We start from the raw sequence: 14,489 nt of genomic DNA, 5'->3' as shown, positions 1-14,489 counted from the left end.
TAACCGATTTTATATGAGGTGGTGAGGTCTGATTGCATTTTAAATACATTCACAGTATTCACCTACTTTATACAATTTACTGCTCCAATGTTATGCATCCAATGTCATTTTGTATAGCCTAAAGTCCTGAAAACATGGTTTAAATTAGTCAGTTTATAAAAACTTACTCTCGCGAAGATACATGTGAAGCCCAATAAAGGACAATGCATTTTATATCTGCATGTATAAAACCTAAATGATATTTACCCATGACATAAAGAGTACATTATCCGCACTTATGTCATTCTAATCCATCTCATATTGCAGTTGCATAATATTTAATTGAACTGTGCATTCCGTACTATTGTCATATATGATGAATTCCAATTTTTTTTTCATACAAATGATTATTTTGTTTGCGCATTTTTTTATTTAAATAAGTGTTTCGTATCATTGTTCTTAAATAACGTTAATTATAGGTAGTCTATATTTACTTTGTGTGTAGACAAATATTTAAAGAAATGTATTTTTATCTTATAATTATGTAAATGTATTCGTAACGAAAGTGTATTTTACTAACATTCCGATGTAACCTTAAAAATATTTATTTAACTCTCAATGTTTAACCAGACAATTAACTGAAAGCAATACTTAGAAATAGAATTGTTTGTTTTGTATTTTTATCATTATTGTATGTTTACAGCTAAGGGGAAAAGGGAAATATAATCGTTTTTGGTATTAACTTAATAGTTTTATTTAATTTCTCAGTATCTTCAGAAATTCTAACAAATTGTTTTTTTTTTTTTAAATATCACACATTGACGCACTGAGATAACCAATAGCCCTTCGCTGCAAGCTATTCATCTATTCTTCGAATTGGAGATTCTTGGAAATAAAAAAGTCTTGTTCGCACACAAGTCTAGATAATAACCATGCCCGGATATAACTTTATCAAGTGCAAGTTTGGCAGTCACTGGTGAATACGTAGAAAGCAAAACAGAAAGAAAAACAAATGACTGTCATCATCTACCTGGACTTAGCATGCAGATGTTTAAGTCGTGATAGAAAGATGATTTTGCTGAATATTCTTGTGCAACAACTTCTACACTTTTTAATCTTATTGAAGTTGGTCACAAAACAAACAGTAGGTAGCTGAAGCGTCAGTGAATGACATACGATCACGAGGCTGGCCGTATATTTACTCTACACCAGAGTAGGAGATAAGGCTCAATCGGTTCGCGTCCAGTCATGTGATGCTATATCTGCGAGAGGAAACGATAGTGTGCCCTGTAATTTATATGAGGCTTAGAGCATTTGACCAACTGGGACAACCATGGCTGTCATTTGAAAACCTTTGGCTCTTCACAGCTAGTCAGAAGCCAGAAAGTCTGTCAACCTGTCTTACCAAGGGATATCGTGATGCCCAGGTTGAGAACTGGGTTGAGATGGTTAGAGAGGCAGTCACTCTATGTGAAACACTGGTAGTCAGCTGCATTTGGTAAGACAGGAAGTCGGCTCGATATAGGTGGGAAAAGGATAAGCAGGTGGTGAACCCCCAAGAGCACAAATCACTTTCTATATGCCAAATCAAATGTTAGCTCATTCATGCATTTTTAATGATATCGTTATGCACGCACACGACCGAAATTGACATACCTACGAAAATGAGCGGCACTTTCATACTCTTAGCTGATGGGAAATGCTCAATTATGGCGTGTCCAGTTGGTTCACATCTATAAGATACGAGGTATCATAAAGCCGTCTGCCAGACATTGACTCTGCGAACTTTGCGCATGCGTGACGTAGGTCATTGCAGATGTGTCACTGCGCGTTAATTGCATCGATGACTTGTTTATTATTATTGATTTCTAGAATATTAGCGTCTTTGGCGAAATTGTGTGAATACAGACGTTTTCTTTCCTCAAACTGGGAATTTTACTAAGTATGTGAATCTGATGGCACGTGCTTGAGTGCCGTCAGAGCCACTTTCTAATCGAAATAAATAGGCCACCTAACGCCAGATCCAATGAATCAATGATTTATTTTATGCTTTCAAAGCTTTTACGGTAAGAACTGAGCCGTACGTAGAATGGCTTTCGCTTAAAGCATGGCACGACAAGGTATCGTAAGTCTACGTACCTACCTACTGAAAAAGTACGCAGGCATTACAGTATTTGTAAAGCAATTCCCACCAAATTATAATCAGTTGCAATGAGCTTTACGATATTCAGTGTAAACAAGCACGTGACCGAAGTAAATAGTCTCATCATGACACAAATAATAACACAATTTATCATCACGCGAGTTCAACATAATGCAAAGGACATTTTTTCAGGGAAAGTCGTTCAACTATTATTTATTTTTGTTGTATAAAAAAATTGCTGTCAAGATTGTATGACGACATTCTATTTTTAACGATATTCAACCGAACTATCATAGTTTTTATTAAGAGCAATGTGTGAACGAGACAACTACTCGAAGATATTTCGAAATAAGGGGCAGACAGAATAGTTTTTTCTTGAGAGGATAGTTAAAATATAAAAATATCTTCCTGACCTACCTACTTTGAGACATTATTAGAACATCGGGAGTGGATAAAGTTCGTGCCAAAATGGATACAGCAAAGAAAAATAATGAATTTGATATTGCTTCTTTTATTGTTTTTCTACGATACCCAATTTTTCAGGAAAAAGCTTGTTGTAGGTATTTTTCTTTGTAGGACCTAAATGAATTTTTACCTAATAATGATATCATTATTTTTATTCGGCCGCACAGCTAGGTACCTGTGCTAGATTTTTGCACAACTCACCAACCTTATCACAAGATCTTCACTATCATCATAACTTCTAAAATAGAATCTCTCCATTTATTGAATGAATTACAACCAATACAAATCACCGATCTGACGCTGGCGTTTCTCCAAACAAACAAGAATCAGACAATATTCGATACAAGATGAACAAACAACTTGTAAACCCGATGCTATGTATAGACGGCCATGGTCCATGGCATTTCATTGATCTCATAGTAAATTGCTCGTAAAATGTGATACTGGCGGTTTTACTGCCGGAATGCTTATTGTATGCCGATAAAAGTATTTTATCAGTACTACATAATATGGGTTTGTAAAGGTGGAAGTGATCGTGCAGGTGTTTCAATAATTCAGCTAATATTTTTCATGCTGAATCCTTGTCAAATTAAACGGTATCGATGGCTGCAGGACAAGTGAGTATTAAAATAGATTTTTACTAACCAGATCACACCAGATACGAATGGACATGAAATGTTGGCATTGACTGCGGAAAAGGTGAGAGTTTCATATCGGTGGAATTTTGGGCCGAGTTGATAATTGAGGCTTGAAGCTCTATTAGTGAATGTCAAATTTCAGAGTAATGCTTATTAGGTATGAGCTCATGGTAAGCTCAAAATAGCGGGAAAATCTATCTACTTACTACTTCGAGATACATCATAAATTCTTTCCAACCGGGTGCGGAAAAATAGTTCCTTCATTCTGAGGAACATACTAGGATCCTAACGTTTTGTTTTTCTCACTGCAAGTTGTCGCCAACTGTTTGTACCTAGTCTGTGTAAATATTGTTCACATGATCGGAGACGAACTATTTTAACTAACAAATAATATTTGCTCACATCACTTGTTGATCACCGACTTGTTAATTTAGAGTACAAGTAAATATGCCGCGAATTTCACGACAAATCTGAGAACTGTTTGTTCATTCAAGTGGAATGATTTGATGGAGGAAAGGATACTTAAGTTGTGATTAAGGATTCATCTACACGGTGCAAGTAGCTTGCGCATATTGAGGTACAAGAGCAGGCTACATGCATTTTAAAACGCGCGGATCTAGCGACTCGAGCATATACCAAAGCAAGCTACCCACTCAAATGCTCTGTAGCGTGCGCGCGGGTCACTTGCGCATGTTAACTTGCTCCAGCTACATGCACCGTGTAGAAGCACCCTAAGTCGTGGTGTCTGGTCAATATTTAACAACTATACAGCCTTTGCCTGTCAACCAGCTTGTAACAATGTAAATAAGGTTTATATAATTAGAGGTTGGAAGCTGTAGGCCTTACCTTGAAGTTCATGGTAATGGTGAACGCATCTTACGAATCGAATCCTAGGGAAGCCTGTCATACGTAAGTACCTACGCGCCGAATAAATCATGTTATGGGCGCCCTAGAAAGGATTTAAGGAGAACCTAACATATAGCGTACCAGCTAAATTTTATAAATACCTACTTCTAACGTCATAATACTGTTTACCCTTTGACATTTACCTTTTAGAATTAAAGGAATGCCGTATCCATTTTATTGCCAATCGACCATCGTTACGAGGTAAACAAAACTATTAAACGCTACTTTGCTTAACATACTAAATAGTAAATAACTTGAATGCTAATTGTGATAAAAGTTGGCAAGTATTTTATGTTTTGTCTAGAAAATAAATAAGTTAATTTACAAACGAAAGTTCGAGCTTGAAAGCGAACCCGATATCGAAAGTTCAAAAGAATTTTATCTATTAATGACGTCGATATTTGTAAAAGATATGCTTGTAGTATCATAGTTACTATGTTTCAAAACAACATTAATATTAAAACAGTCTCGAAACTTCTTTAATTTCATGAAAGCTTGGCTACGGTAATCATAATAAATTATTTAATGTACGCATCACATACAATATTCAATATTCGTCAGTGCTACGGTCAAGGATTTAATAATAATGCTACGCCGTAGCAATGAAAATACTTTGGAAAACTGATTGTTCGACATAAATATGTACGCACGTAGGTATATGTTGAGACTTAAATGTTTTTTGGTTAATAATTGTTTTTTGTTTGTAATTTTGGATGAGTTTTTATTACGTTTAGATTATTTATAATTTTATTAATATATTAAAAAAAAAAACATTTGAACGGTTCTTTGATGGTATGTAACAATATGGTGATCTCTGTGGCTAAGATATCGATGTAAACAATTAAATTACATATCACTGATACCATAATTTCCTCGAAATTAAAATATAACGCGTTTTTTAAGTTTTCGTGACGTCCTGAAAACCTTGTTGAGTCTATGCTCTGTTCTTTCATCAGTGTCTCCGTGCGTAGGTAAACACCACAAAGGTTTCAGTCAGCAGTGTTAATTAAAGATCGCGTCGACCGGCGAGCTTTGTCGCGTGAACAAAATAATCATAAATCGCGGGAAAATCGCATTTCTTGTCAGTTGCCGCGCAAACGCTGGGCAGCGCAGACGCGTATGTCAAAATACAATGCGCGGGAAATCGATCGAGACCAAACTCGAATAGTGCTTTTAAAGTTCCGGTCAAAAATAATGTGATAGTAATTAATAAGTGAAATTATTCCCTGTGATATTGTGTACACATAAGTACTTTTTTTTTAGTAAAAGTGCAATTTTATCATAATGGCGGATGAAAAGTAAGTAGAAGTTTTGATGCTAATGATGATGAGCTCAATGAACTTGCACCTACTTAAAATTGTGTGTTGTTTATTTAAGAATTATTTATTTAAATGATACAAAACATGCTTAGCCGGCGCAAGGAACTTAGATAAACAACAGATTCCTGCGGTTTGTCTCAGATTTACAAAGGTCTAGAAATATCGTCGTCTATCCCATTTTCTTGATTTTTAAGCACAGTTTGAATTCATCAGAATAATTTTACATAGTCTTCAGACATATAAATAATAGATAAATAGAATCACATGAATATCACATGAAATTTTATTGCCATATTTTACTATTATGTTTATTTAAATAATAGGGTATTTCTATGTTTTGATTCTCATACCATTATGCGGGTAGGGAACTAAGTAGTGTAAATGTCGCGTATCTACGGAGGAGATAATAACTCAACTGTATGTGTCTACATACCTATGTAGATAATATATTTACCGAAGACGACTTGTAAATATGCTCACGTGTACTTTATACATTAATGCCCTTCCAATTATGTACATTTATTTTGATTAAAACAATATAAATGGCGTTAGTATCTATAATTTTCAACGTAGGTAGATCCGTTATTGTTTTGAGACATATGTATTTTTTCGATAAATATGCACTAAATATTTTTCTTAGCTATATAAAACTCATCTATTATTAAACTACTAACAATATTGTAAGGAATGTCAATAACGTTAAAAATAACGAAACAAAAATGTTTGAAAAAGCGAAATAATTTAAATAATTTCGTCGATTAGTGTCTATCTAATTCCTAATAGCTAGCCCCGTTATCTAAGTAGGTAAGCAAGCACGAGAAACGTTTCAATACACGCATGATCCGATGCCACATTCCGAAACTACATTTGTGGACTAAAAATTACGAAAACATCTTGCCATTTAGTTAAATGCCGAGTGATAATTTAGGTAAACTTATTAGACGAGTTAGAATGTTTCTTAAGATATTGCAGATGACACTAGTCTTAAATTAAGCTAAACTGGTAATTAGAGGTGTAGTTTGTGATGTTTTAGAAATAAAATCTCTGGATCTATTGAACCAGTATTGAAAATTCTTTTACCAATAGACAGCCATATTATTTGATATTATTTACATAAATTTTAGCCGATTATGAGGAAGGAGTTTCCTTCGGGACGCGGGTAAAACCTTGATAATTCAGAACAGATTAGCACAAATTGCAAACATAGGCTGATGGAGCAAACCTTAATGAGGAATTAACACAAAAGTATTTTTGTACTTAAATATTTACACCATTTACTTGTATAGATAAATAGTATTAACGAGCACGCTATATGTAGTGCAATGGTGCTGCAAATAGTTTCATTATCAACCATTATCACTTAAATAAAACAGTCGTTTGTGACCGTATTCGCTATGCGCAGGATACGATAAACATTGCTGTCTATGCGGCACAATTCGTTTGTTGAAAAAATATCTAGTTTTACCCACGACTTCGTCCGTGTGGACTTAGAGTATTAATTAGGTAGCCTTTCATATTCATTCTGCTATTCGAGAAGGAGCAACAAATCAAAATCCAACTGTTCTCAAGTAATAAGTGTTCGAATAAACAGAACTTACCTTTGGCTTAGGGTAATCAATATTAAAAAACAAAATAATTTTAAGTACATATTATGAGTATTAAAATTTTAGAATTTTAACTAAAAAGTTTAGAAGAAAATTTTCACTTTGCTTTATGTTTGTGGTGTTGAAAGATTGTTTTTGAAAGTGAAAATTTAAAATAAACAAATTAACAATATGTTTACATTTTAGTATTGATGAGTGCTTTTAGACAAAAGCGCTGTAAAAATTCCTCGTCTTATTACAGTTACATGATGGTTACAGTAAAAGTATAAGTTATCATTGTTATTTGTAACAACAGTTTGGGAGGGACACGGTACATAGGTACTTACATATATTTGTATGTTTGTTCACACATTTTACAGGTTGACGTAAAGATAAAAATGTTATAATCCAATACCTAAATAAAACTGTGTAGTTATCTATGGAATTACGGTTATTTGAGTAGAACATTATCTCAAGTTGTTCTTGTCGAAAAATAGTTTGATGAGTAATATTGCAGTAATTTTACCTTGTTTGGCTTGGCAATAGTAATATTGCTAGAGATAAAAGATTGGTTGGATTGTATGGACGTAATTTGGGATCTTTAAAGGGCCTCCTAAATAAACCAAAAATGCAACAAAAATGAAAAAAAATAAATAGTGATAAATTATGTGGTTGTGCTAAGAATTTGCCTTCTAGAAAATTTAATATTGTTATCTAATAAGGTATCTACAGTTTTGCCAATAGGAGATCAGATAATTTTAATTAATGATATTAACGAGACGAGTAACACTAAAGTAATAAGTTTATCACTCATTAAACTTATAATTAAGGCTTATTTCATGTAAAACACGTGATCTCAATCCATGTATAATTTTCTTCATACTGCAAAATCACTTTTCTCTGAAGCCATACCACGGTTTTAGAATATTTTACCTTAATCAGTTTAACAGTTCTACTCCATATGGATATAAATTCCTTTTTTGAATGTTACTGTTATAAATAATAATTAGCATTCGAAGTGCAGTGATAGGTGAAGGGCGTGATAAGAAGTCAATGACCTTTAGTGTTTACTGATTAATTATTACGATTCGATGAGGGCTCTCAATTGATTGTTTTATTGGGACTTTATTTTTACTAAACTGAATATTAATAGGTATTATTAGGTATCTGTTGCCTATATTTTTTGTATATTTTTATAGCAAGTACACTTAGTTACTATCCATGTATATCGTGGGGAACTAGATAACATCACATTTTTTTTCGATCCATTCAGACTAAGCATCTAGCTTAGGCTGAGCATCGAGCTTTATATCAATCACATAACATCTAAAACCCACCTAAATTCACTCAAAGAACCTTTCACAGCCTAAAAACCCTTTTAAAAATCCCTAAATTCACATAGGAAATGATTCAGGTTGTCGACCGGCTCACGTGTGCCCACTGAATGAGATCTGGCTGGCTGCCATTACCCTTCACCTTGCACTCTTGGCACCAAAGCCCCGGCGTTGAGTTACGCCATCACGTGTTCTGGACAAAAAACCTCAATGTGGGTAGTCAGAATGCGAACTAACGTGTTATTAATGTGTATGTCAACTGGAACTTTGCTGTGTGGGTTTTGTGTAGCTAAAACTGTTAGGTCTAGATTTTACTGTAGATTGCTTTTCAGTCTAAAATAAATACTGATGAGACAAAACAGTGTTATTGTGGCCGGCCATGTGCAAGACGAACTCGCACACAAAAGGTTCCGTACCAATATGTAGGTACAATTTTTTTTTGAGAAAATTTCAACTGTCTAACTATCGTGACTCTTGAGAAACAGCCTGATGACAGACGGACGGACAAACGGACAGTGAAGTCATTATAATAGGGTCCCGATTTACAATTTGAGTACGGGACCCTAAAAGTGGGATGTTATATTTTAGAGATAATGAATTCAAACTTTATTCATCAAACTTCAAAAATATTGTACTTAATGAAAAAAAATGCGACGTATTAAAAGACTTCGCCAAAATTCCAAATCAACGATAAAATATGATGGAATACAACCCAAAGCTAATTTTACTACACCATACCGATCTATTATCGCTATCTTCTAACAGTTCTCATCGGTAAACATGATTAATCACTACAGACAGTGTTACCAGTATTACGTACAAGTGCGGTAAATGATTACGTACTTAGTAGTAGGTAGTACACAGTATATAATCTATGGATGGTTGTCGCTTGATTAACGGAAGAGTTATTAAACGTGTTCGAGTGGTCTGTCTGATAGGGGTTTGGCAATGGCGTCATAACTTTTGGCTTATAGAAAACTCATAAGATAAAGTATTTTGATGATATCGTTAGGCTTTGTGTCATACTTATCATCATCCGCCTTTATCCCTTCGTGTCATACTAAGCCTAATAAAAACCTTTTTTATTTTTATCAAACGATATCAAAGATTCTGTATGGATTTGAATGATATGAAAGGAAGACCGACAGCTCCTTATTTACTCAACTTTAAGGTGACATGAAAAGCGCAATAAAATTATTAAATAAAGTAGGAAGAAAAGTCAAGAAAACGTAAAACCATTTTAGTTTTGATTCATTAATTATTTTTACAATTAAAATAAATAAAAAAAAACTATTGTAGTAAAAAACCTACATAATTAAACATAAACAATTTGATAAATTGTAAACAATTTGATTCATTTGAATTTATTATTTCAGGAAATGTTAATATCAGTAAAATGCTTTGTAACGAAAAGCGTAATACATTCCCAAAGGGCCTATTGCATCACCGATCATGGCTCCTCTGTAACAGCGAAGCATGGCTGCAAAAATAGTATAAAATTAACTAAACGGGTCAAAGGCTTCGTCCCTCAAATCATTCAAATTAATTTGTTGGCTGTGACGTTTCTATCGTAAAAACAAAACGGTTTTAGAAATGACATTACAGGGCTGTCGACCTTGCACGAATATGTCAGTATTTAGAACAGTAGGATAGTCACGTGCGTCAAAATTTTCCTAACCATTTTCGTAATGCAACTGTGTATATAAATAGGTACCTATATTTCCATAATCTCTACTGAAATACGTTCATAAATCTTTCACAAGAATCATGCAAGCTTGTGCAAATTCGCGCCAATTCCTTACTCTATGAAGTTCGTTCCCTGTGGTGTTGCCAAACGCCAAAATGAGGAGTTTATTTATGTTTTGTTTTCATGCGTTCGTCTCGTGTCTAGTGTTCGTTTGTAGCAACGTTTTGATAGTAAATTCGATTTTTTGGGGTTTCAGACCTTAAAAGAAAAAATCCCTTATGAGATCACTTTGTTATGTGTTCATCTGTTCCAAGAACTATTTCTTCTGAAACGCGCAGATAAAATGAAGAATGAGAACCCGACATTACAACTTACTAATCGTTTATTGAAATATATCAACTGATGTGACCATTTATATCGCATTTACAATACATTTGAAAAGAAAAACAATACACATTAAATTACAATCATACTTATCATGAATATGGGTTCCTTATGAGCGATGTATCCTAAAATATTCTAGTTACATACTTATTTTATATTTTCTGAACAAACAGCGTTTAGCTGCTAAATTATGTGAACATAAAAGAATGTGTTTTCTATAAAAACGATCGTTTTTCTTACAAACAATAGAATTGCAGTTTGAATCGTCTCTTGCATTTAGCTTAACGACATTTTCTTTACGTATAAATACAAGCTGTTGATTTGCATTTGTGCCATAGTTCAGGAGGAGGACATACAATACGTATATAATCGATTGGAATTACAGTAGATGGGAAATAACTAATATGCACTTTTTTTGCTTTTTTATGCACCTTTTTTGTCATTGTAATGTCGTGGTATTTCAGAAGTAATCCAATTTTATGAGTGATCGTTGCGTATGCTTTGTGTTTGCGTTTGTGTGAGGGCGCAGCACGGTTTTAAGGCCAGTAACACACGCGCCAAGTTTAAATAAGGCTAGATGACATTTACGGAATTCCGAATAAAATTAAAGAAAAAAATTAAGTACCAATTTTTTTATTGATTTGGGTCGAGAATCATTAGCATAATTACCTCCTTGAATATGGCACGGATGCAAATCAACAGCTTGTATAATCTAACTACAATTACAGAAGACAGAACAGACAAATAAATGGCGCCTGATTCATTGGCACAAAATAAAACTAGACTGAACAGGAGCCAAAAAATTACGTCATTTTTTTTCTTTTCACTGTCAAAAAAGTTTGCAATGCAAAATCAATGTCTCCAACACATGTTGGACCAAACATTGGTTCAAATTGATTGCACTATTTCAGGAAGGATACAAACATTGGTCTAATCTAAGGTTGGGGTTGGTTGAAACATTGGGCTTGTTGGAACAATGTTTGTACCGAAGGAGACGAAACACGAGACTGGACTTATATAACCAAAGTGGGTGTGGCAAAGTTATTTCAGATATTTACGTAGCCAACAAATCTTCACAATGACGTATGGTACCGATAATGAGAAATGAAATGCAGTGCCAAACGTCAAATGAGGCATGCCAAAATGTTTGGTTTTCAATAAATGCTGATTTTTATGTGGTGGGACTGTAATTTCGCTGGTAAATAATAAATAGAACATAAAAATATTATATAAGAAAATAATTATTGTATTTTTAATTCACCAAAACATTTTTATAGGAGGTTTTGAATCCTCTTTTTTACTCATAATCAAAAAAAGGTTATTATAAAAAAGAAATTAAAATGAGTATTTAATTAAATAGGTACTGTCCATTTTATTAGAAACTTCAAGCGTAGCCATAAAACTAAATAAAAAGAAGAAAATAAAGAAAAAAAAAACTTAATGGCATCTGACATTTTCAGAGCTCATACGACCAGTAACTACCTACTTGGAAATTTTGCACCAAAAAGTTTTCAACCTATTTCATAAATAGTTCTGCTACTCGGAGTCACAATTATCTTTTACTTGGCGGCAATCCATAGGAAGACATTAATAGTTGGATGACTCCCATAACACTACAAAGCTTGCAAAAGCTAAAACGGGGAATAAACTTTGATCGTCGGTACAAAGCCGTCTCAAGGTCTAGAAGATTTACTTCTTTGTAATATTTTAGATGAAGCAATAGGCAGAACTCGAAAGAATTACGGTGCTTTTAGGCTTATGAATTTTAGTCACCTGAGTGTAATTAAAACTGAGTACCCAAATAATATGTAGTAGAACTCAATAATCCATTATCGTGTTATCCTAACACCATTATAATTGATATCGGTTAAGCAGATATCATCAACATTCGGTTGCACCATGCCACTTGAGTGTTCCCTCTATGCTCGGCTATAAAATAGTAACATACTCTTTTAAACACACTATTTTATCAATTTCACATATCTTATCAAACAAACGTGTGAACATCATGTTAAAGTCACGTTTGTCGCATAAATTAGCTTTGTAAAAAATCTGTGTTGCCAATTGCGTTTTTTGATAAGTATAATTAGCATTTACTTATATAATCTGTTCAATGATTAATGCCCGCACTGCGGTGCAGCTCAATAGGATTAATTGTTTATACCTATTGATGATGTTTTTCTAGATAAATATAATGTTGATAAAGGTAATTGGTTGATGACGTCTTATAGAAAGGTAAAGAAAGTAGGGAATGACCAAATATTCCATTGGGATACGGACAGAGAAATGATGATAGATGAAAGTAATTCAGCAGACACAAATAAGCATCAAATTCAGAATATACAAGTTTTTATTTTATCAGGCTCCGCTTAGATTTAGGGCTATTAATAAATATATATGTTGATTCATAAAATCAAAAATAACCAAACCTAGTTTATTGGAAGCCCTCCAGTTCCATATTATACGTAATCTTGTAGCTAATATATTATGTATTTACTTTAGACCGGCTAGTATTGTATACATACATACAGATTATTGTAAAACACGTGACATTATACATTATACAAGTCCCACACTATTATATACTGTGTATGCGCATAATCGGTCTTATTTATCACGATAATTAGTATACATTGAGTAAAGATTATTGAATAATAGAATACAATCATGTTGGGTGATGGTTGTGTTTTGTTCTGGTTTATTTTTCTATCTTTAGCAGTAGCCAGGACCTTCACTAGTGGTTTTTTTTACCATCCACCATTTTACTACGATTGTCATCGAACTTTATAATTACGTTTTTATAACTATACATTCTTAATATATTTTGGGCAATAATCACATTTCCCCTCCCGCTGTCGGTGAAGATTGATATCAGACTCTTACTAACTGAACTTATTCATATTTTCTCTGGTATCCTTCGTGTTCCAGGGTTGCGGTAACTCTTCCAAACAACTCCGCAACCCCGGTAATATTCTGTTTATCCCAACCATTACAATTCTCAGTATTTACGTCGTAATTCGTAGTTTTGGCAATGGTCTCTAGCGTCCGCTTTGACGACGAGCACTTTGCCATTTTTAGTAAGCACTTAGTATGTGCATTTATATACAAACCGAGACTAATATTTTTTATGAATTCAGTCTAGGAACTAGAATATCAGTCACTCTTTATGTTCCCTTGAGAATATCATAGACTGTTTAACGATAAACACCGACATGGTAATAAAACAATAGATTCGGCTTCGGCTCTTGTTATGTCGAGTTCGCTAAATCATTAACACCCAATCATTTGACATGTGAACAATCAAGTTCAATTGGCTATCTATAAACAAATTTAAATATTTCAAATTCTTATTAGTTACTCGTACTTACATAAAATAGGTTTAATGACCATCATATTACCATATGTATCGATGAGTCCATTCTTAAAGACTGGTAAGTCTTATTTATATGCACAATTAGTATCGTGGCAATTTAATATTATGTTTGTATTTTCTCGTGCACTGTGATAATGATAATCTGGATTGTTTTGACGTCAATTACCTTTGATACATTCCATATCTTAATAATTGTTTTGCCTACAGTTTAAGTTACCTAGTGATTTCGATATAAACAAACGAAGAATGAAAGCAAATAAAAAAATATAGGTAAGGGTGTTTTTTCATAATCATTCTTTGTTTTTGGACGATCTTTGTCTACAGAGTCAACCAGAAGTCTATTCTTAAAATTTACATAGGATCTTTTGTCTCAAACCTTTGTGAAATCATTGCTTCCTTCTTAGTTCCTCTCAATACATTCACTGTTTGTACAACAAACTGCACCTAAATGCAGCAATCGTCAACGGCTTAAATCTTGGCATGCACTTGCATATCGGTTCCGCACGTGAATTGCTTAAATTCATGAAGTGCCGACGTATTGGTGCTATTTTAGGATCCCGTCACGTTTTCAAGTGTAAGCTCGTTAAGCTTCACTCCAAAAGCGGTTACAGCTTTAAGGTTTTCCACGTGCAGGTTAGGTTGCGACTCTGGACTTTATTCGGCGTAACAGTTGACAAT

At 33.8% G+C, this 14,489-nt stretch overlaps 1 protein-coding gene across 2 annotated transcripts in view; it reads left to right on the top strand.

Annotated features, from left to right (window-relative positions):
- The first annotated feature begins 5,152 nt into the window (after positions 1-5,152).
- LOC110374987 (facilitated trehalose transporter Tret1) overlaps positions 5,153-14,489 on the top strand; it is a 29,146-nt gene continuing 19,809 nt past the window's right edge. The window contains exon 1 of one of the 2 annotated variants that reach the window (XM_064034234.1): positions 5,153-5,429. In XM_064034234.1, the coding sequence (XP_063890304.1) occupies positions 5,416-5,429 (14 nt within the window). In that variant the 5' untranslated portion in view covers positions 5,153-5,415. The remainder of the gene's footprint in view (positions 5,430-14,489) is intronic. The other variant, XM_064034235.1, reaches the window with a different exon arrangement.

This window comes from Helicoverpa armigera, chromosome 4 (genome assembly GCF_030705265.1).
Source record: "Helicoverpa armigera isolate CAAS_96S chromosome 4, ASM3070526v1, whole genome shotgun sequence".
In the NCBI taxonomy this organism is placed as follows: Eukaryota; Metazoa; Arthropoda; class Insecta; order Lepidoptera; family Noctuidae; genus Helicoverpa; species Helicoverpa armigera.
The sequence above is the reverse complement of the archived record's forward strand: the minus strand, read 5'-3'. Positions and strand labels throughout refer to the sequence as shown.